Below are 18,103 nucleotides of genomic sequence, written 5' to 3'. Positions count from 1 at the left end.
CCCATCTCTAGCCTGCACATAGCAGCTACAAATGGACATACCAGAAATCATTCCGATGTATCCAAAAATGAACTTATTACTTACCCGTTGGTTGCTGCTAGATTGACCGTCCCTTAAAGGTGGAAGAGGGTGCAAACTTTCATGATAGACTGTTAGGAAAACATTTTTATACCATCAGAAAAACTAACACAGCAACTGAAATTTTGCAGGGGGACAGCTGAGTCTGAGTCATTTGCCACAATTTGGTGGGACTTCATCTGTGGGCCCAAGGCAATTCCAGCAATGTGTTTCCAGCAATTTCCCAGGACAAATTTATCTGGGGAAAAACGTAGGATATGCCTCTCTGGGTTTTCCCAGGAAAGCGGCAGGATAAACAAAAAACCCACTCGGACTTGTGCCTAAAAATCACGGACCTGTGGACGAACCCTTAGTGAGGTCTGGAGTTGAAGTGCACGGAAGACTTGTTAAGCCTCATAGTCCCCCCCCCCATGCCTGTTGCTTCAGTTCTCATAGTATGCAGGTGCTAGCACCATTGCTATTGCCTCTGGAAATTTCAGTGTTGGAGAAAAGAAAGAAAGATAAATTCAGTTTACGGTGCTGAAAAGTGATGCCCATAAGTCTGTATGGCGATGACTCAAGTGCTTGGGGATATTCCTCAGTTGAACACCTAGAAGGAACATTAAAGGATTATGGCTCCGACATTCAGAGATGCATCTAGTTTCTGCTTCTGTTCTTTTGTGGAGCTATTTCTGACTCATGCAGGGGATTCCCCGTTCTGGAGCACTCGGTGGGAGCTCACAAAAGAGCCCTGACACTTCAACGTGCTACTGACTTCAAAAGGTGGATGGATTTGTCTTTGCTGCTGCTGTTGCTGCAACAGATTAATGTGGTCTCCTGAAACAGGAGTCCTTGTGTGTTCTGTAAATTGTGCTGGCCTTGCAAAGTTAATAATATTTGTAGTCCGGAAGGCTTTTTGAGTTGAGGCAAAGTTTTAATGATATATGGAGCATCTGTGCAGAGTTTTTAGCCTCTGAATAATTTCTTACGGAGAATATGAGGCCTGTGGGAGTCCATGCAGGATTTATAAGTCCTTTCACATAAGGCATCTTGTGCTCACAGAATGACCCGAAGTCTTCATAAATCCAAGTGAAAGCCTTATAACCCATGCACCTACAGGGTTTAGACTCCTGGGTTATGTTTCCTTTGCGTGCCAGTGCATAACTGAACGGCCAGGGTGTTCATCAAAGAAAGGCGAGAAGGACACTAGTTGCCATAGCTACTAACTCTACTGCTTTCCCAAAGCAGCACTGTAGGTTGTTTCATATGTGGCACAGGGCAGGGTACTTTCAACTAGATTGTGCTCCTGAGGGAGGTTGACCTGGCCTGTTGCTACTCACCTGCAGGCAGGTAGACCAACAAGACTTATTATTATTTCAGTCTTGTATCTTAATTGACAGCTGGAGGTTTTGACTACTACTGGTTTTGTGATCCTTTCTTATTATGGGCTTTTGTTTTAAGATTAATTTTAATAGGGAACTTTCATTCTTTGCATTTTTAGGGGGCCACTGTTCAGCTGCCTTGAACATTTGCAGGAGAAAGGCAGAGCATCAATTCTAGTAAGGGTGATAATAACACCAACAGCAATGACTGGAAGTGATTTCCACAGGTTCATGACTGCTCTCTAAACGCACAGCCTTATAGGTGTTTGCTTGAAAGCATGATACACACTGAGACTTACTTTTTAGTAAGTGTGTGAAAGACCACACCAGGAGGCTGTAATCCTTGGCTTCCCGTGTCAGTCATATCATGCACAACTTCACAAACTGACGCCCCAGGCAGACACAAACAGATCCATGTGGGAAAGACTGCAAAAAAACAAAACAAAACAAAACCAGCATGCTACCAGTATCACATATGAATGCACACAACCTGGAAAGAAGAGTGAACCAATTACAGTTGGGGGTGGACTTTATTTAACTGCAGCAGATAGAAATCAATGGATAAAACATTGGAAAGCAAACTTGACTTCGGGTTTTCAGCAGAAAACCAGTTGCTCCCGTTGAGCTTGAGAGGCGGATTTTTGTGGGGAAAGCTTTGGAGCAAAAAAGGGGGACCCATCAGACATGGAGCTTTAAAGTGCAGGCCATGTCTGGAAAGAGTGGAGAAAAGGTAAGTGTGAAGAAGTCCTAAGTTCTGTTGCTTTTATTAATTCAATGAGCAGTGCCCATCAGCACCATGGACAAGGAAAGTTTTCAATGAGCTGTTTCTAACATCAAAATTGCCAAAGCAGCAAAAGCAAATCCTGAAAGTTCACCCTGCACAATATAAATTATAAATTATACACCACATTGTAGATTATTTGATATATTTTTAAAAGATTTGTTTCACTGCTTTATCTTGCTTACCTCCATCCTTTCTTACTCTTGTTGTTCAATTAACTCTCTATTTATTGTCCCCTGTTGATCAAAACCTCCTACGTGGATTGAGATTGCTCTATAGAATATTGTCACAAGCACTTTTGGCAGAAGCGTAATAGTTTTGTCAAGAAAATTCTGTTTATTGTTAATAACACTATATATTTACTGCCTGTTAACAAAGAGATCTGTGAATGGTGTACAGGGTGGAGGAAGACTTAGTGCAGGGATGGATAACTTGTGACTCTCCAGATTTTCTTGGACTGCAGCTTCCATTGTCTCCAGCCGTTGGCTCTGCTGGCTGAGGATGATGGGAGTTGCAATCCAAAATCTCTAGAGGGCACCAAGTTAGCCGAAGATGGTCTAATGAATTCATTTACCTTGAATTCCCTCCCTGTCCTGAAGACAAGATTTTGTTCAGTGAAACGTCCTCCCAGGTCCTTCATTGCACTATGACAGGTGTGAGGAGCCTCAGGCCCAGGAGCCAAATACAACCCCTCCAGGCCTCCATAAGCAGCTCTAGACCATGCCTGTCCATGGGCTGCATCCCTTGTCCCCAAACCACACCTCTCCCTGGCCCTGCTCCACACACCTCTTCAAGTGTTTTTGCCTGGCTGATAATGCCTCTGCTTTGCCTGGAGAGGTGTATGTGGTGTTTGGGTGTAGAAACCTCTGGTTTATGTGTGGCTGGAATATGACCTACTTAACGACTGCATTCCATTGCTCCAGCCACTTTGCCTCTAACCCCACGCTTCATTCTCATTTAGCTCTCAGAAGTTGGCCACAAGGAAGTGTGGCCCTTGGGCTCAAAAAGGTTCCCCACCCCTGCACAATGTGGCGATGAAAACCATGTAGTTCACTCATGATTTGTTTCTTCTGAACATTTAAAAGAACTCGTATGAAGTCAGCCTGGATAGCTCAGTTGGTTAGGGCATGGTCCTGATAACGCCAAGGCTGCAGGTTCAATCCTTGTAAAGGAAAGCCGCATATTCCTGCATTGCAGGGGGGTTGGACCAGATGATCCTCAGGGTCCCTTCCAACTCTATAGTTCTGTGATTCTATGAATGAGATACCATCATTGCATAGCAGTTAATGTTGGACTAGGACCTGAGAGGCCAGCCTTGCCTTGGCCAAGTCACTGCCTCTCAGCCTAACCCCTGTATCACAGGGGGTATCACAGGGTTGTTGTGGGGATTAAATGAAGTGGGGGCGAACCATGTATGCCACCTTAGGAGCTCTTAGAGTAAAAAAAGGTGGGATATAAATGCAACAAATAATGATTCATTGAAGCACAGGAAACAGTAAGTGCATGTGCACACATAACTCTGTGTGTGTCCCACACATAACTGAGTGAGCCTTCACTACTAAGTTGAACAAATTACTAAGTGTGATTGTGTAATCATTGGGGGAAATTCTTCTTCATTGCAAACATAGAAACCATTGAAGTTTTCTTAAAAGAACAGAGAAAGAAATAATAGATACCTCAATCTCTCCCAAACTGAATTAGCAGCATTGAGTGCCATAGAAGGACATCTTACAGAATAATATGGCCCTCACCTCAATCATTTCCTTTCCTTGATCAATTCACTTCATATTGAGTTATTGCATTTGCCTACTGAAATCTTTGTTTCCAATAAAATATTGGCATCTGCTAATTTTTTCTATTCTCTTTTTTTTTAAATATTTTATTGAGTTTTCCATAATATCTCTAATCATACAATTTTAAACATCACTTATTTTAACTTATTCGACCTCCCTCAACTCCTCTGACAATCATCCGTACTTAATTTCTTATCTACACATTCCTTAATTATAGTATTACCATTTTAATACATTTTCCCATCCTCTTTTACATTTTTGCAATATTCCTTATTTTTTTCACAAAGCTTCTTTAAAACACACTAGCGTTGTATTTTCCTCACATACAGTTTTCAAATAATCTCTAAATTTCCCCCAGTCCTCTAAAAACTCATGGTCTCTCTTAAGTCTGATTTTCCCAGTTAGTTTATCAAGTTCTGCGAAATTTGTCAGTTTTTCTCTCCATTCTTCGATGTTTGGAAGTTCTTTCTGCTTCCACCTTTGGGCCAGCAATATTCTCGCAGCTGTTGTTGCGTATTGGAAGATTTTGCGATCCCTCCTCTTTATATCATTTCTAGTTATTCCCAACAAGAAGGCCTCTGGTTTCTTCACAAAGCTATATTTCAGCATTTTCTTTAGCTCATTGTAAACCAGTTCCCAGAATCCCTTCACTTTTTTGCACTCCCACCACATATGTATAAATGTACCCTCCTTCTCCCCGCATTTCCAACATTTATTACAGATTTTATACATTTTTGCTAATTTAGCAGGGGTCATATACCATCTGTATACCATCTTCATAGTGTTTTCCTTCAACGTAGTGCATGCTGTAAACTTCAGGTTTTCATTCCATATTTTTTTCCAATCTTCCAAATCTATACTATACCCTAAATCCCTGGCCCAGTGGATCATTACTGCTTTAACTTCCTCATCCAACGTATACCATTCCAATAGAATTTTATACATTTTTGAAATTATCTTACAATCATTATTAACAATTTCTGTTTGGAATTTCGAGTCTTTTTCCTTATACCCTCTTTCTTTCATATCCTTTTTAAACATATTACTTATCTGATAATAGTGCAGCCAATCAAACACATGTTCTTTTACTTGCTCATATGGTTTCAGTCTCCATTTCCCATCTTCTTTTACCACCAAGTCTCCATAAGTAATCCAGTTACTTCTCATGTTAGTTTTCTTAACTCCCATAATCTCTAGTGGGGATAGCCAGTGTGGGACTCCCATTTCCAATATGTTCTTATATCTGTCCCACACTTCCAACAACGATTTCCGGAAGATGTGGTTTTCGAACGGTTTATAACCCAGTTTCTTCTCTTGCCATAAATGCGCGTGCCACCCAAATCTTGCATCAAAACCCTCCAAATCCAGTAGTTTAGTATTTTTAAGTTTTATCCATTCTTTTATCCAGCAAAGACATGAGGCCTCATAGTATAGTCTTAAATCTGGCAGGGCGAAGCCTCCTCTTTCTTTTGCATCTGTTAATAATTTATATTTAATTCTCGGCTTTTTGCCCTGCCAGATGTATCTTGAGATCATTCTTTGCCATTCCTCAAATATCTTTACTCCTTTTAATATTGGGATCATTTGGAATAAGAATAGCATCCTTGGGAGCACGTTCATCTTCACCATTGAGATTCTGCCCCAAAAGGACAGTTTTAGCCTTCCCCATCCCTCCAGATCTTTCTTAATTCGATTCCAGACCGGAACATAATTATTTTGATACAAATCAATATTTTTTGGAGTTAACCATATTCCCAGGTATTTAACCTTTTTAACAGCTTCAATACCTATTTGTTGCTGCAGCACTTCAGTCATTGTTTGGTCCATATTTTTAATTATAATTTTAGTTTTTTTCCTATTTAACTTAAAGCCTGCGACCTCGCCAAACTTCTCAATCTCCTCTAACACTTCAAGAGCGTTATTCATCGGATCTTCCACCATTATTACCAAATCGTCGGCAAAGGCCTTAACTTTGTATTCATTTTTGCCTACTATCACCCCCTTTATCCTTTTATTTTCCCTAATTGAATTCAGAAAAACCTCCAAGACCATTATGAACAGCAAAGGTGAGAGCGGACAGCCCTGTCTAGTACCTTTTGATATTTCGATTTCTTCTGTTATCACATTATTCACTATCAATTTCGCCTTTTGTTCAGTATATATTGCCTTAATTCCGTTCAAAAAATCATTTCCCAATTCCATATATTCCATATTTTTTAACATGAAATCCCATGATACATTATCAAATGCCTTTTCGGCATCCACAAACATTAGCATTGCCTGTCTTTCATTCCTAGCTGTCAGATATTCTAGCGTATTTATTATGTTCCTCACATTATCCCTCATCTGTCTGCCAGGAAGGAAACCCGCTTGGTCCTCATGAATGATTTCTTGTAATACCTTTTTTAATCTCTTCGCCATTATTCCTGCAAATATTTTATAATCCGTATTTAATAGGGAAATCGGTCTATAATTTTTTACTTGTGTTTGGTCCACATCCTCTTTTGGAATAAAAGTTATGAATGCATCTTTCCAAGTCCCCGGAATCTCTCTCTCTTTTAAAATGTTATTCATTACTTCTTTTAATGGTGTTGTTAGAGCTGTTCTCAACTCTTTATAATACCTTGCTGTGAACCCATCTGGTCCTGGGGATTTCCCATTTTTCAATTCTGTAATTACCTCCTTAATCTCCTCATTATTAATCTGGGTGTTCAGCCTTTCTGTTGCTTCTGTTGGGATCTTTTGCACTTCTTTTCCTTTTAGATATCTTTCTATTTTTCTCATACTGTTCTTTTCTTTATTCCTATACAAGTGTCTGTAGAAGTCCAGAAATCCTTTTCTAATACCCTTGGGGCTAACTATCTCTTCTCCTTCCACATTAATTTTGTTTATTGTACTTTGTTCTTTCCTTTTCTTAATCTGCCAAGCAAGCCATCTTCCTGATTTATTTGCAAACTCAAAGTTTTTTTGTCTAATTCTTTTAATGTTCCATTCCACCTCTTTATTTATTATCATCGCAAATTGAGTTTGCAGGGCTTTAATACTTTGTCTAATTCTTATATTATTTGGTTTTTTAATTAGCTTTTTCTCATTTTCCATAATTTGTTTTAAAATCTCTGTCTTTGCTTTCTCTCTGTTCTTCTTTTTAAATGAGTTTTTTTGTATAAAGAACCCTCTCATCACTGCCTTGCTTGCGTCCCATACTATACTCATCTTCGTTCCTTTATTACAATTATCCACAAAGTAATCGTTTACTTTCTTCTGTGCCTCTTGGATAAAATTTTGATCATCAAATAGGCCTTCGTTTATTCTCCACCTAAATGATCTTTCTTCAAAGCCTTTAAGTTCTAGTTTAATTGGACTATGGTCTGAAATTACTCTTGGTTCAATTTCTACCTGAATAATTCTTGAAATTAATTCACTCGAGATCCAGACTTGATCAATTCTGGACATCGATTGATTTGGTTCTGAGTAAAAGGTGAATTGTTTTTCTAGCGGGTGTTTTAACCTCCAAATATCGATTAAGTTACAATCTTTGACCATTTCGAAAAATGTTTTGGGTAGTTTACCTTCTTTTGTCCCACCATCTCTCAGTCTATCCATTTCTGTTGACACTACCCCATTCATATCACCCATCAGGATTATTTTTTGATCTACATATTCCAGCAGTTTTTCTTCCAAATTTTTATAAAAGTCTGTTTTGTTTCCATTAGGTGCATAAATCCCAACAACTATTAGTTTTTCACCTTGCCAATTGATTTGGACAGCTATGATTCTTCCCTCTTCATCCTTAAATACTTGCTGAGCCTCAAGTTTATTTTTTATATACAATATCACTCCTCTTTTTTTTTCTTTGTCTGAGGATATAAATTCATTTCCAAGTCTTTTATTCACTAAAATTTTCCTATGCCTTTTCGCCACGTGTGTCTCCTGCAAACAGATTATATCTAGGTTTTTTTTCTTTAGAAATTGTTCCACCTTATTCCGTTTTTTTTTATCGTTCAATCCATTAATATTCCAATTCCATAATTTTAACGCCATTTTATTTCCAAATAATCAAAAAAAAAAAAAGATTTTCCCTATATAGTAATTCTTTATAGTCTTTCTTCTTCTTCCTCCTCCTCCTCCTCCTCTCCCTCCCCCTCCTCTTCTCCCTCTAGTCTTTCTCCCGATTTTTTCCTCTCCCCCAAGTCCTTCACGCCTTTAACCTCCTCTCCTCCTGTTGCTCCTTTAAGTTCTTCTTCTTCCTCTATTAACAATTCCTTATATTTCCTCTGAAATTTACCTATCTCTTCCGGGCTGGACAGTCTGTGTCTCTTGTTTTTATAAGTAAAGGAGATCCCCTCCGGGAACTCCCATTTGAATTCAATATTGTTCTTTTTAAGAATTTGCACCTGAGGCTTATAGGGGTCTCTTCGTTTTAACAGTCTAATTGGAATGTCTTTAAAAATAATTATATAACTCCCATCTATCATTAGTCTTTTTTCTCTATTTTTTTGGAGTACCAAATTTCTCATATCTCTATCCTTGAAAGTTATCAGACAGTCTCCTGGCAATCTTCTTGCCCTTGTTGTTCTCACTTTCATTCTGAAGGCATTCTGTACCATGCCTGCTATCTCTTCTACTTGGTACTCCAACCATTGTGCCAATTCTATTATTAATTTTTGTCTGATGTTTTCACCTTGGTTTTCTGGGACCCCCCTCAGTCTTAGATTAACTTCCCGTTGTCTAAGTTCATTCATGGAGATCGCATCCCACATTTCCTCTTGTGATTTATTAGTTTCTAAGAGACCTACTCTAATTTTGTCATCTTCACGTTTCAGTTCTTTCATTTCCAATTTTGTCTTTTTCATTCCCTCCTCTAGTGTATGAGTTCTTTTGGATACCTCCCTAATTTGACCTTTCAATTCATTTACAGTTTCGTCTATTTTCCTGTCCATTTTCCCTATCTTTAAATCTACCTGTTCTATTTTTGTTTCTAAATTCTTCTCACTTTGTCTAATCTCTGCGAACATTTTTAAGATTTCCGATCTGAAATCTGATTCTTGCTTGGACCCCTTTCTTTCTACTGGAGTCCCCCCATTCCCACCTTTCTTTGGTTGATGGGACATTTTCAATTAAGTGTAAGAAAAAAAAATTAATAGTAATGGTAATGCAATTCTATCAGTAACAACAAAGCTCAAAACCAGTTCCACTAGGACATCTGAAATAGTGTTCCAATAATTTCTTCTTAATGTCCCCAGTTTAGCTAGCCCACTAAATAAAGTATTCCAACATCCCACCAAAAAGAAAGTCAAGGATCCAAATTCAGGGCTCCGGTCATAATTCAAATTATATTCCAATCGTAAATATCCAGAGTTTAAGTCTAGATCAGATCAGATCAGATATTTAAGCCAGCTCTTCCTGACTCTTAATAGTCTATTCCTTATAATATCTTTTGTAGAATAATATCTTTTTAATAGAACCACTCCTTATCTTCTTGTCTTCTTTATCTTCTTGCCCCCAATTGGGCTAGGTTCCACTACAAATCCGATCAGCAGGAGGGTCCAAAAGAAATTCCAGCAAACCAAGGTCCTTCCCTCAGGTGTTTGAGTCCGACTTTCAGATACTTTCAGAGGCGTTAAGCCAGCCCAGGGAGGTTAGCAAATGCTAACAAAGTGAGTTGTAGTTTCTCTCCCTTCCACCAGAGGTCTGCCAACAATAGAGTGATGGAGGAAAGCACACGGAGAGAAAGAGGGGGAGGAGAAGGTTTTCCAATTCTTTTCCTCAGGAAAAGAAAAGCAATATCAATTATAGTCAATCTATAGTCCCGAGTTTCAAGGAGGGGAGGGGGGCACCGATACCGTACCTCCCTTTCCCTCTCTCTTCTAAAGCACGAAAATCACGAAAATCACGAAAATCAATAAGTAATGGCGCCCACGCCGTAGCGCAATGGAGTCTTCCGTTACGCAGAACTTTCAGGAATGAAGCTGAGTTCTTCCTCTTCCCACTATCTCGAAGAGGGCTAGATTATATCAGACAGTTTTCAAATGTTACCTCTTTGCTCCCCCTCTACTTTTCTCTCTTGCCAGATATTTTATATCCTCTAAAATAGTCTTAGAGAGCGTAGAGCGGGGAGAAAAACTTTAGCCGCTAGTGTCACTTACACTTTCTCCCGCTTTGCTTAGGTCTCTGCGTCCACGCTGACTTCAGGTAAAAGTCGAGCTCGTTTTAACTTCCTTTTCTTCGAGTCTTTCCTTAAATAACATCCACTTTAGTTTTAACCCTTTTTTTAGGCTCGAATTCCTTTCTTTTGAGAATCCAGCGCTTCTCCTGCAGGCTCGGGGCTTCGCGTTTTCGGAGGCAGCTATGGCTTCCCTCAGCCCGCTTCCCCCCCCCCCCCCGCCGTACTCTTCGCTCCCAAACAGAGTTACCTGACGGCTGGGAGGTCCGCTTTTTGGCTCCGCGGGAACCAGTGTATCTGAACGCCCACCAGATACTTTTTCAGGGGACCACGGCGCCCTGTGGAACCCCTATTTCCTCCGAAAAGCTCGGGATTCTTCTCCGAGGAAAAGATCCCCGCCTGACTCAGAGTCGCGCTGAACCGGAAGATTTTTTCTATTCTCATTTTCAAAGGATCAATGTGTTTTTTCATATTCTCATATAATCAGGTTGTCCCAAAACAATGCATGCTTTCTCATTTTCATGTACTTATAGCAAGACCTCAAAGAAAATCCAGATTAAAATGACTAAAGCCACAAGACAGCATGAACTTCTGGATGTTTGAGTCAATATATGCAACACTGTGTTGGATTGTGGTTCTAGAAAACAACCAGTGCAAATATAAAATTGAAAACAGTAGGGACGGAGGAAACTGTTCCAATATTTTCAACAAGTTTCCACTTTGGGCATTTCCCAAACTGGAGTAAACTTCCATTTCCAAGAACAAAAGAAAAAAGCATAACCGACCCCCCAAAATGGATTGACTCTCTGTTTTGGCCAATATAAGACAGTTGAGGTAAGTAGTATCAACACCTAAGCCCCACCTTCATGAGATCTGTTCTGTGGAGCTTGTGATGGAGACTGGCAGCATACGAGCCCCTTCTTTGCCCAGCCCAGCTCTTTTGCCCAGTGTCCTCTCCCCTTTGTTGGAAGTGTGGAGGACATTCTCTCTGTATGTTGACATTTTTCCCACAGAAGTGGCAGAAAGGAAGCTGACAATGGAAGAGGAGGAAGCCAAGCGTATTGCAGAGATGGGGAAGCCAATACTGGGCGAGCATCCTAAGCTGGAGGTCATCATTGAAGAGTCCTATGAATTCAAGGTCAGTGTTGGGTATCAGGAGACTTTGGAGGAGGAAGTACAGGATAGGGATTGACCAGAGAATGAAGAAAGGATGAAAGGAAGGGAAGAAAGAGTGGTGTATGAAAAGGGAAACAACAGTGAAGGGCAGGGAAAGAGAGAGGTATAGGCTCTGAGGGGGGAGAGAAGAAAATGAGAAAAATAAGTAGCAAGACCATTGAGAAAAGGATAGGGAGGGATCTGAGGAAAAATAGAGTAATACTTGAATTACAACATTACAGAATTAGGCTGCCTTCTATCATCCAACAACCCTCTCCTGACATGTGACTGCTGAAAAGAAGGCCAGCCAATCCTGAGTGAGTCCAAAATATATTGTTTGAACAGCAACTTGGCCAGATATGCCCAACAATTACATGGCCATGCACAGCTAAGAAGAGTTGTCACCATTCATTCCGTTGATTAATCCAGTGGCTGCCATTGAAAGACAAAATCTGGAAAAGAAGCAAGCAGTTGGCAAATATATCACCAGAAAAAGCATTCCTTATTATGCTTCACATGAAAGAACAGATGATAGTAAATGTTGTTCTTTAGCGCCTACTCAGTCTGCGCAGTCATGTTTACAACTGTGCTTCTTAAAAAGAGAGATATTCCTATACATTTGTCAGTAAAAACATTTGCTTGCACTGTTCCCTTTTGCCTTACTGTTTGTTGTAGCAGATGGACATAAAACCTGTTTACTGTGGCCACAGTCACAGTCAATAGCTGAAAAGGAAGTAGAGAGCATTGGGTCACGTGCGGGATATCATTTCTATGCTGCTTCAGCCTTGGATTCCTCCGCCGCTCTCTTTCACTTCTTTGGTCTTGAAATAGGGCAGTAGAGGTAGATTTCACTCTAGGGCCATAAGCTGGCCATCAAGGGAAGCTTGCCTTCCAACTGACAGGCTTCTAAGCTTACCTCCTCTTCTTTTCTTTCCTAACATGGCAGTGGTTTGTTCTGTGGGAATATAGTTTTCTTACCATTAAACTGTGAAATTCACCCCCTCAAGACATGGTGGCGGCCATCAGCTTGAGCCCTGTTTGGAGGGGTGAGACTTGCTCCTGTGTTGGTCAACACTGGATCGGGAATTGGAGGACCACTGAGTGGCTCCTGTCCCTAACCCTGGCACAGAGAACCTTGGCATGTACAGCTGTGTTCGCGAAAGCATCACAGAAAGCTACGCTCTTTGTGCGAAGGCTAGAGGGAGGAGCTATGCAGTACATTGCTGCTCCTGTACACAAACAGGTGCCTAATCTTTGTGTTTCTGTCATTGACAGAGTACTGTGGACAAGCTCATCAAGAAGACAAACCTGGCCTTGGTTGTAGGAACGCATTCGTGGCGGGACCAGTTCCTGGAAGCCATTACTGTCAGCGCAGGTGAGATGGGGTACTGGGACCCACAGTGAGAGAGGAGGAAAAACCCATTTTGATTATCACTGTGCCCTGCACCACCTACCACTAAGGTCTCCACTCAGAGGCCTCAGATTTGCAGATGGGCCAGAGTTTTTGCAGGTTTTCCCTCTTATGTTTTGCTATCTTGTTTCACCCACACATTGGACACAGAATGACTGTTCACCAGCATTTTAAACAACAAATGTTACCTTTTTTTATTTGCACATTTGCAAAACGTAAATCTAGGTGACTCTTTAAGATATCCAAGGAAATGTGAGATCAGTCATTGTTAAAATGAGCAGCTGTTTTATTGAACTTTCTCTCCCTCCGCCTCCAGTTTCTATTACAGAGACTTGCCAAGATCAAAATAGCCTCAAAAATGAACTGCATTGCTCACTTAATTCTCAGATTCAGTAATTAAAAGTAGCCCTCACCAATTAAAAAGGGGTCCATCCTGATTAATCAACAAGATTAAACTAGTTGATTGGTCTGCTAGATTATATTAGGACACTTAATTCATCCCAGCTTCACCTACACTTTGGCAGCTCACATGAAGCATGGAAATTGCCCCCTTAGTTCTCAGTCATGAACAGTGCTTAAAAATAATTTTCTTTTGTGATTGGGATTATTAGGAATTCACCCAGGAGTAAGTATCTCCATTAAAAAAAGCCCCACAAAGAAACTGTATAATATTTTGGCACAAAATAGAAATATAAAAAGGTAGCAAATAAAACAGAAGAAAACAGCTGCTTCCCTTTTAAAGCTGTGGTACCCCATTGCGAGATGTTTCATGGGGCACCTTAGCTTGCAGGGCACATTGCATTCTTCCTGGATGAAGGGTTAATTTCCAATCAGCCAACATAAGTAAAATGGATGGGAAGCAGGCTTAGCCACCCCGAAGGATGCCTCCAAGGACACACCTTATCTTTCTTCCATATAAATGACTTTGCACTTGGAGCCATTGCCATGATGAGGGCAAAACCATCCTTCCACCCTGATGCCAGGTATCCCACGTGCCACACCCGTTTTGCTAGCTTCATTTAATAACCCCGAGTGTGTTACGGTACGGCAAACCTCACAACAAGGAGAAGCCTGTGGTCCAGTGTCTTGTCAGTGAATGTGCGGTTCAACTACTGTGTTGTGCAGGGAAGCTATTTCTTTGAATACCCTTTGAGTTCAAATGTATGCTTGCTTGCTTCGTGTGAGAAAAGATGAATAGGAATGCCTGAGTGGCCTTCAGTATTTTCATGATGCTGTTGCTATGGTAATAAATATGACCATATCCTCTGAGTCCTCATGCAAGAACAAAGTTAAGGGCATTAAGAGATGCTTCTCTTGTTGTTGACCCACTTTCAAAGATGCTGGTACCATTACAGGTTGTGGAGAACCCCATTGCTGTCCTTAAGCATTTCACCTTCCTAACCCTCAGTAGCCCCAGAGAAGCAGAGGAAACTAAGGTAAAGCTAACAGAAGCATTTATTTTTCCAGCTCTAATTAAGACCTCTGAGTGGAAAGAGGCTTTTACTATGGTCAGCTTAGAGGAGAGTGTATCTCCTGGTTAGCTTCCCAAAGTAAGCAACTCACTACTTCTGTGTTTCTAAAGGTCATGAATGTTCTTGCCAGCAAGAATCATAGTCTAACGATTCATGGCAAGATCAGATTTTGAGGCACCTTTTGGGAGGGTCAGGCAGCAGCAAGGTAGGACTGGAATACTGCAAGCAAGGAAGGCAGGCTAATGTCCAGGAAGGGCTATTCATGTCTGCAGGTGGAGGGGGAAGATGTAGGTCAAGGGCAGCCAATCTTTGGCCCTCCAGAAGTTGTTGGACTCCTACACCCATCAGCCCCAGCCGGCATGATCAGAGACAATGTCTAGCAACATCTGGAGCATACATTCTCCACCCCTACTGCAGAAGGTCAGAGTAACAAAGCAGCTGTAGAAAGCAAGTACCAGAACTCAGCATTGTCCACAAGAACTTCCTGCGACGCTGTGGAGTGGTGACGCTCAATGTAGTGTGGTTCCCACAGAGACTACCAATTCAGGGTTTCCTCTTTCCTGTTTCCTGCAGCTGGCGACGAGGATGAGGATGAGTCTGGCGAAGAGCGCCTGCCCTCCTGCTTTGACTATGTCATGCACTTCCTGACGGTCTTCTGGAAGGTGCTCTTTGCCTGCGTCCCACCCACCGAGTACTGCAACGGCTGGGCTTGCTTCATCGTGTCCATCTTGATCATCGGCATGCTCACCGCCGTCATTGGAGACTTGGCTTCTCACTTTGGCTGCACCATTGGCCTCAAGGATTCAGTGACTGCTGTTATCTTTGTAGCCTTTGGGACTTCAGTTCCAGGTGAGGAGGCTCTTGGGTGAATGGTTGGCTTTCTCTATGTTTGGCCAGTCATACCAGTGCGGTGGGGGGCAGAATATGCTTGGGAGATGCAGCAGCAGAGGCTGCTCCCCCTGTCCCCTGCCTGCCATGGCCTTCCTCCTCTCCTGGTGCGGCAATTCCACAACTTGTTTTCTACCCCATAATGCTGCACATTTTCTCCCAGTCTCTGAGACTGTTTGGGAGCACAAGTGCTGGAAATAGCTTGGGAGCAGGGTTGTGGGGAAAAGAAGTAATCATGTAACCATACACCAACTTAGCCCCTTGACATGGTCATATCTGTTACATGAAAAACACACACTTTCCTATGATGGCTGGTTATCTGAAATGACTACCACACTTAAGAGGTTTCTTAAGGCACAATACTCAGTAATGGAGGGATAGGGGACCTGAAGTGAGTTGCTGAGAGTGGCCCTCTGGCCTCTCTCTTTGGCACTTGGGTCATTCTCCAGGCCACTCCCCTTTCTAGGCCACACCCCTCACTGGCCCTGTTCCTCAGGTGCTTTTTGCCTGGCTGAAAATCGTCCTTGAACTCTGATAATGTCTCTTGTTTGCTTGGAAGTGGTGGGGGTGGGAGATCTGGTGACAGGTGGGGTATTTATCTAGAGAGAGAGAACCTCTGAATTTGTGTGGCTGGGATATAACCTACCGAAAAAAGGTTAAGTGTCCTGTCTGTTGCTTGTTCCCTCTGGCTCAGCGCATCACCACCATGCAGCCCCTAGAACATTGCTCACAAGAGAATGCATTCCCCGGGCTGAAAAAATGGAATATTGCAATAATGGAAAATGAGGAAGGTGATGAGAAAATGAGAAGGGACGCAGGTGGTGCTGTGGTCTAAACCACTGAACCTCTTGGGCTTGCCAATCAGAAGGTCAACAGAGTGAGCTCCTGTTGCTCTGTCCCAGCTCCTGCCAACCTAGCAATTTGAAAGCACACCAGTGCAAGTAGATAAATAGGTACCATTGTGGTGTTTCCATGCACTCTGGTTTCCTTCACGGTGTTCCATTGCACCAGAAGCAGTTTGGTCATGCTGGCCACATGACCCAGAAAGCTGTGGACAAACACCAGCTCTCTCGGCCTGAAAGCAAGATGAGCGCCACAACCCCATAGTCGCTTTTGACTGGACTTAACTGTCCAAGGGTCCTTTACCTTTTTTGCCTTTTATGTTTTGAATACATTTCACTGTAATCTGGGATTTTCATATTGTGCGTTTCCATCGTATGTGAGTAGTTACGCTAAAAGGTGGCTTATAAACCTTTTAGATTAATGGATATTCCACTGATTATATGCATTGACCCTTCGGGTAAGGCCTTGATTCTTCTGAGGTGATAGTCATACCTGAACCTGGGATGCACCATTTCAGATTGCAGCAGGGGTTCACACAACTAAATGCTCCTCCTCACAACAAATAAGCAGATAGATGAAATCCCTTCGCCACTATGCGAGTTCTCATTGCAGACTGAAATGCTCTAGCCTAGACACAAGGTTGTTTACCACCTCATTGAAGTGGGGCCTACGTTTCCAGCTCTTCTCCTTGCACCCCAAAAAAGATACCTCCATCCTCTGTCTGCCAGTATCTTGCTCTAAGTTAGCATGACTGACCCACCCCCCGCTGTTTTCCGTTGTTCCTCATGCCCTTGTTTCACCTCTCCCTTTCAGACACTTTTGCTAGCAAAGCAGCCGCCGTCCAGGACGTGTATGCAGATGCTTCCATTGGCAATGTCACGGGCAGCAATGCCGTCAACGTCTTCTTGGGCATTGGACTGGCGTGGTCAGTGGCCGCCATCTACTGGGCTTACCAGGGAGAGGAGTTCCACGTGTCAGCAGGCACCCTCGCCTTCTCTGTGACGCTGTTCACCATCTTCGCTTTCGTCTGCGTCAGCGTCCTGCTGTACCGGAGGCGGCCTCACCTCGGAGGGGAACTGGGGGGCCCCAAAGGGTGCAGACTTGCCACAACTTTGCTCTTTGTGAGCTTGTGGCTCCTGTACATTTTGTTTGCCACCCTGGAGGCCTATTGCTACATCAAAGGGTTCTAAGCCACGGAGCTGGAAGAAGGGAGGGCTTTCCCCCTCCTTCGTTACCTCATTGGATGCCAGTCCTCAAAGCGTTGTCAAACCAGGACTGACAGCTATCAATCAAGATTCCATAACGGCCCAGACTGAAGGACAACTGGGCTTTAAGAAGGGCAAAACTATCCTCATACAAGGGGGGGGAAACCCTGACAATTAAAATAAAGCCAACCATGTCAACCCAGCCGCTGATCCCATCCAGTCAAATCAGAAATGCCAGCAGCTTCTCAAAGTACCTATTTGTTCAAACGTTGCTGCTGACCTCAACTTTATTCCTTCCTCCGCCTTACCAAATGTCACGTATTCAGATGGAAAGCCTATAAATAATTTGGGTGGATATTTGGGTGGTTTTTTAAAAAACAAAAAAACTGGGGGTGGCAAATCTTACTTGATCTATATTTTTCCTTTTTTAGCACTCAGTCAGGGCCTGAAAGTGGTCAACACATCCAAACCTCATGCCAGTGTCAGTGCTGGAGATGAAAATGCTTTTCTTTTTCCTTCTTCTTCTTCTTCTTCTTCTTTTTTACATTGCATAAACAATGTCTATGAAAAAGCTCACTCTTTTCACTTTCTTTTAGAGTTACAGTGCTAGCCTGTTGCATTTGAAATGCAAACACAGACAGACAGACAGACAGACACACAGACAGTGCAGGAAATATACCATTGAAGGCTGGAGAATGTCACCTGCCTGGGCTACCAAAAAGAAAGAAAGAACAACCTGTAACATTATTGTATGTAACTTGTATATTTTGAATATGGCAATTCTCTTTGTGTAATTAACTTAAAGCTTTCGGCACTGCAGAGAACTATATATATATATATATATATATATATATATATATAGTCATTTTTGAAAGATAAATAAACCAACACAAGGGCAGGAGGGTGGGAGCCTGCAGTATGGAAAACAGGAGTAAGGGAAAACAGCACAAGTT

At 42.0% G+C, this 18,103-nt stretch overlaps 1 protein-coding gene across 4 annotated transcripts in view; it reads left to right on the top strand.

The window, feature by feature from the left end:
- The window catches only part of SLC8A3 (solute carrier family 8 member A3), a 169,933-nt gene extending 152,624 nt beyond the window's left edge, over window positions 1-17,309 (top strand). For all 4 annotated transcript variants that reach the window (XM_083606464.1, XM_083606466.1, XM_083606465.1 and 1 more), the window contains exons 5-8: window positions 11,190-11,314; window positions 12,607-12,706; window positions 14,788-15,063; window positions 16,759-17,309. In XM_083606464.1, coding sequence (XP_083462590.1) covers window positions 11,190-11,314; window positions 12,607-12,706; window positions 14,788-15,063; window positions 16,759-17,135 — 878 coding nt within the window. In that variant the 3' untranslated portion in view covers window positions 17,136-17,309. The remainder of the gene's footprint in view (window positions 1-11,189; window positions 11,315-12,606; window positions 12,707-14,787; window positions 15,064-16,758) is intronic.
- The last annotated feature ends 794 nt before the right edge of the window (window positions 17,310-18,103 follow it).

Source organism: Podarcis filfolensis, assembly GCF_964270895.1.
Source record: "Podarcis filfolensis genome assembly, chromosome: 1".
NCBI classification, from domain to species: Eukaryota; Metazoa; Chordata; class Lepidosauria; order Squamata; family Lacertidae; genus Podarcis; species Podarcis filfolensis.
The sequence above is the reverse complement of the archived record's forward strand: the minus strand, read 5'-3'. Positions and strand labels throughout refer to the sequence as shown.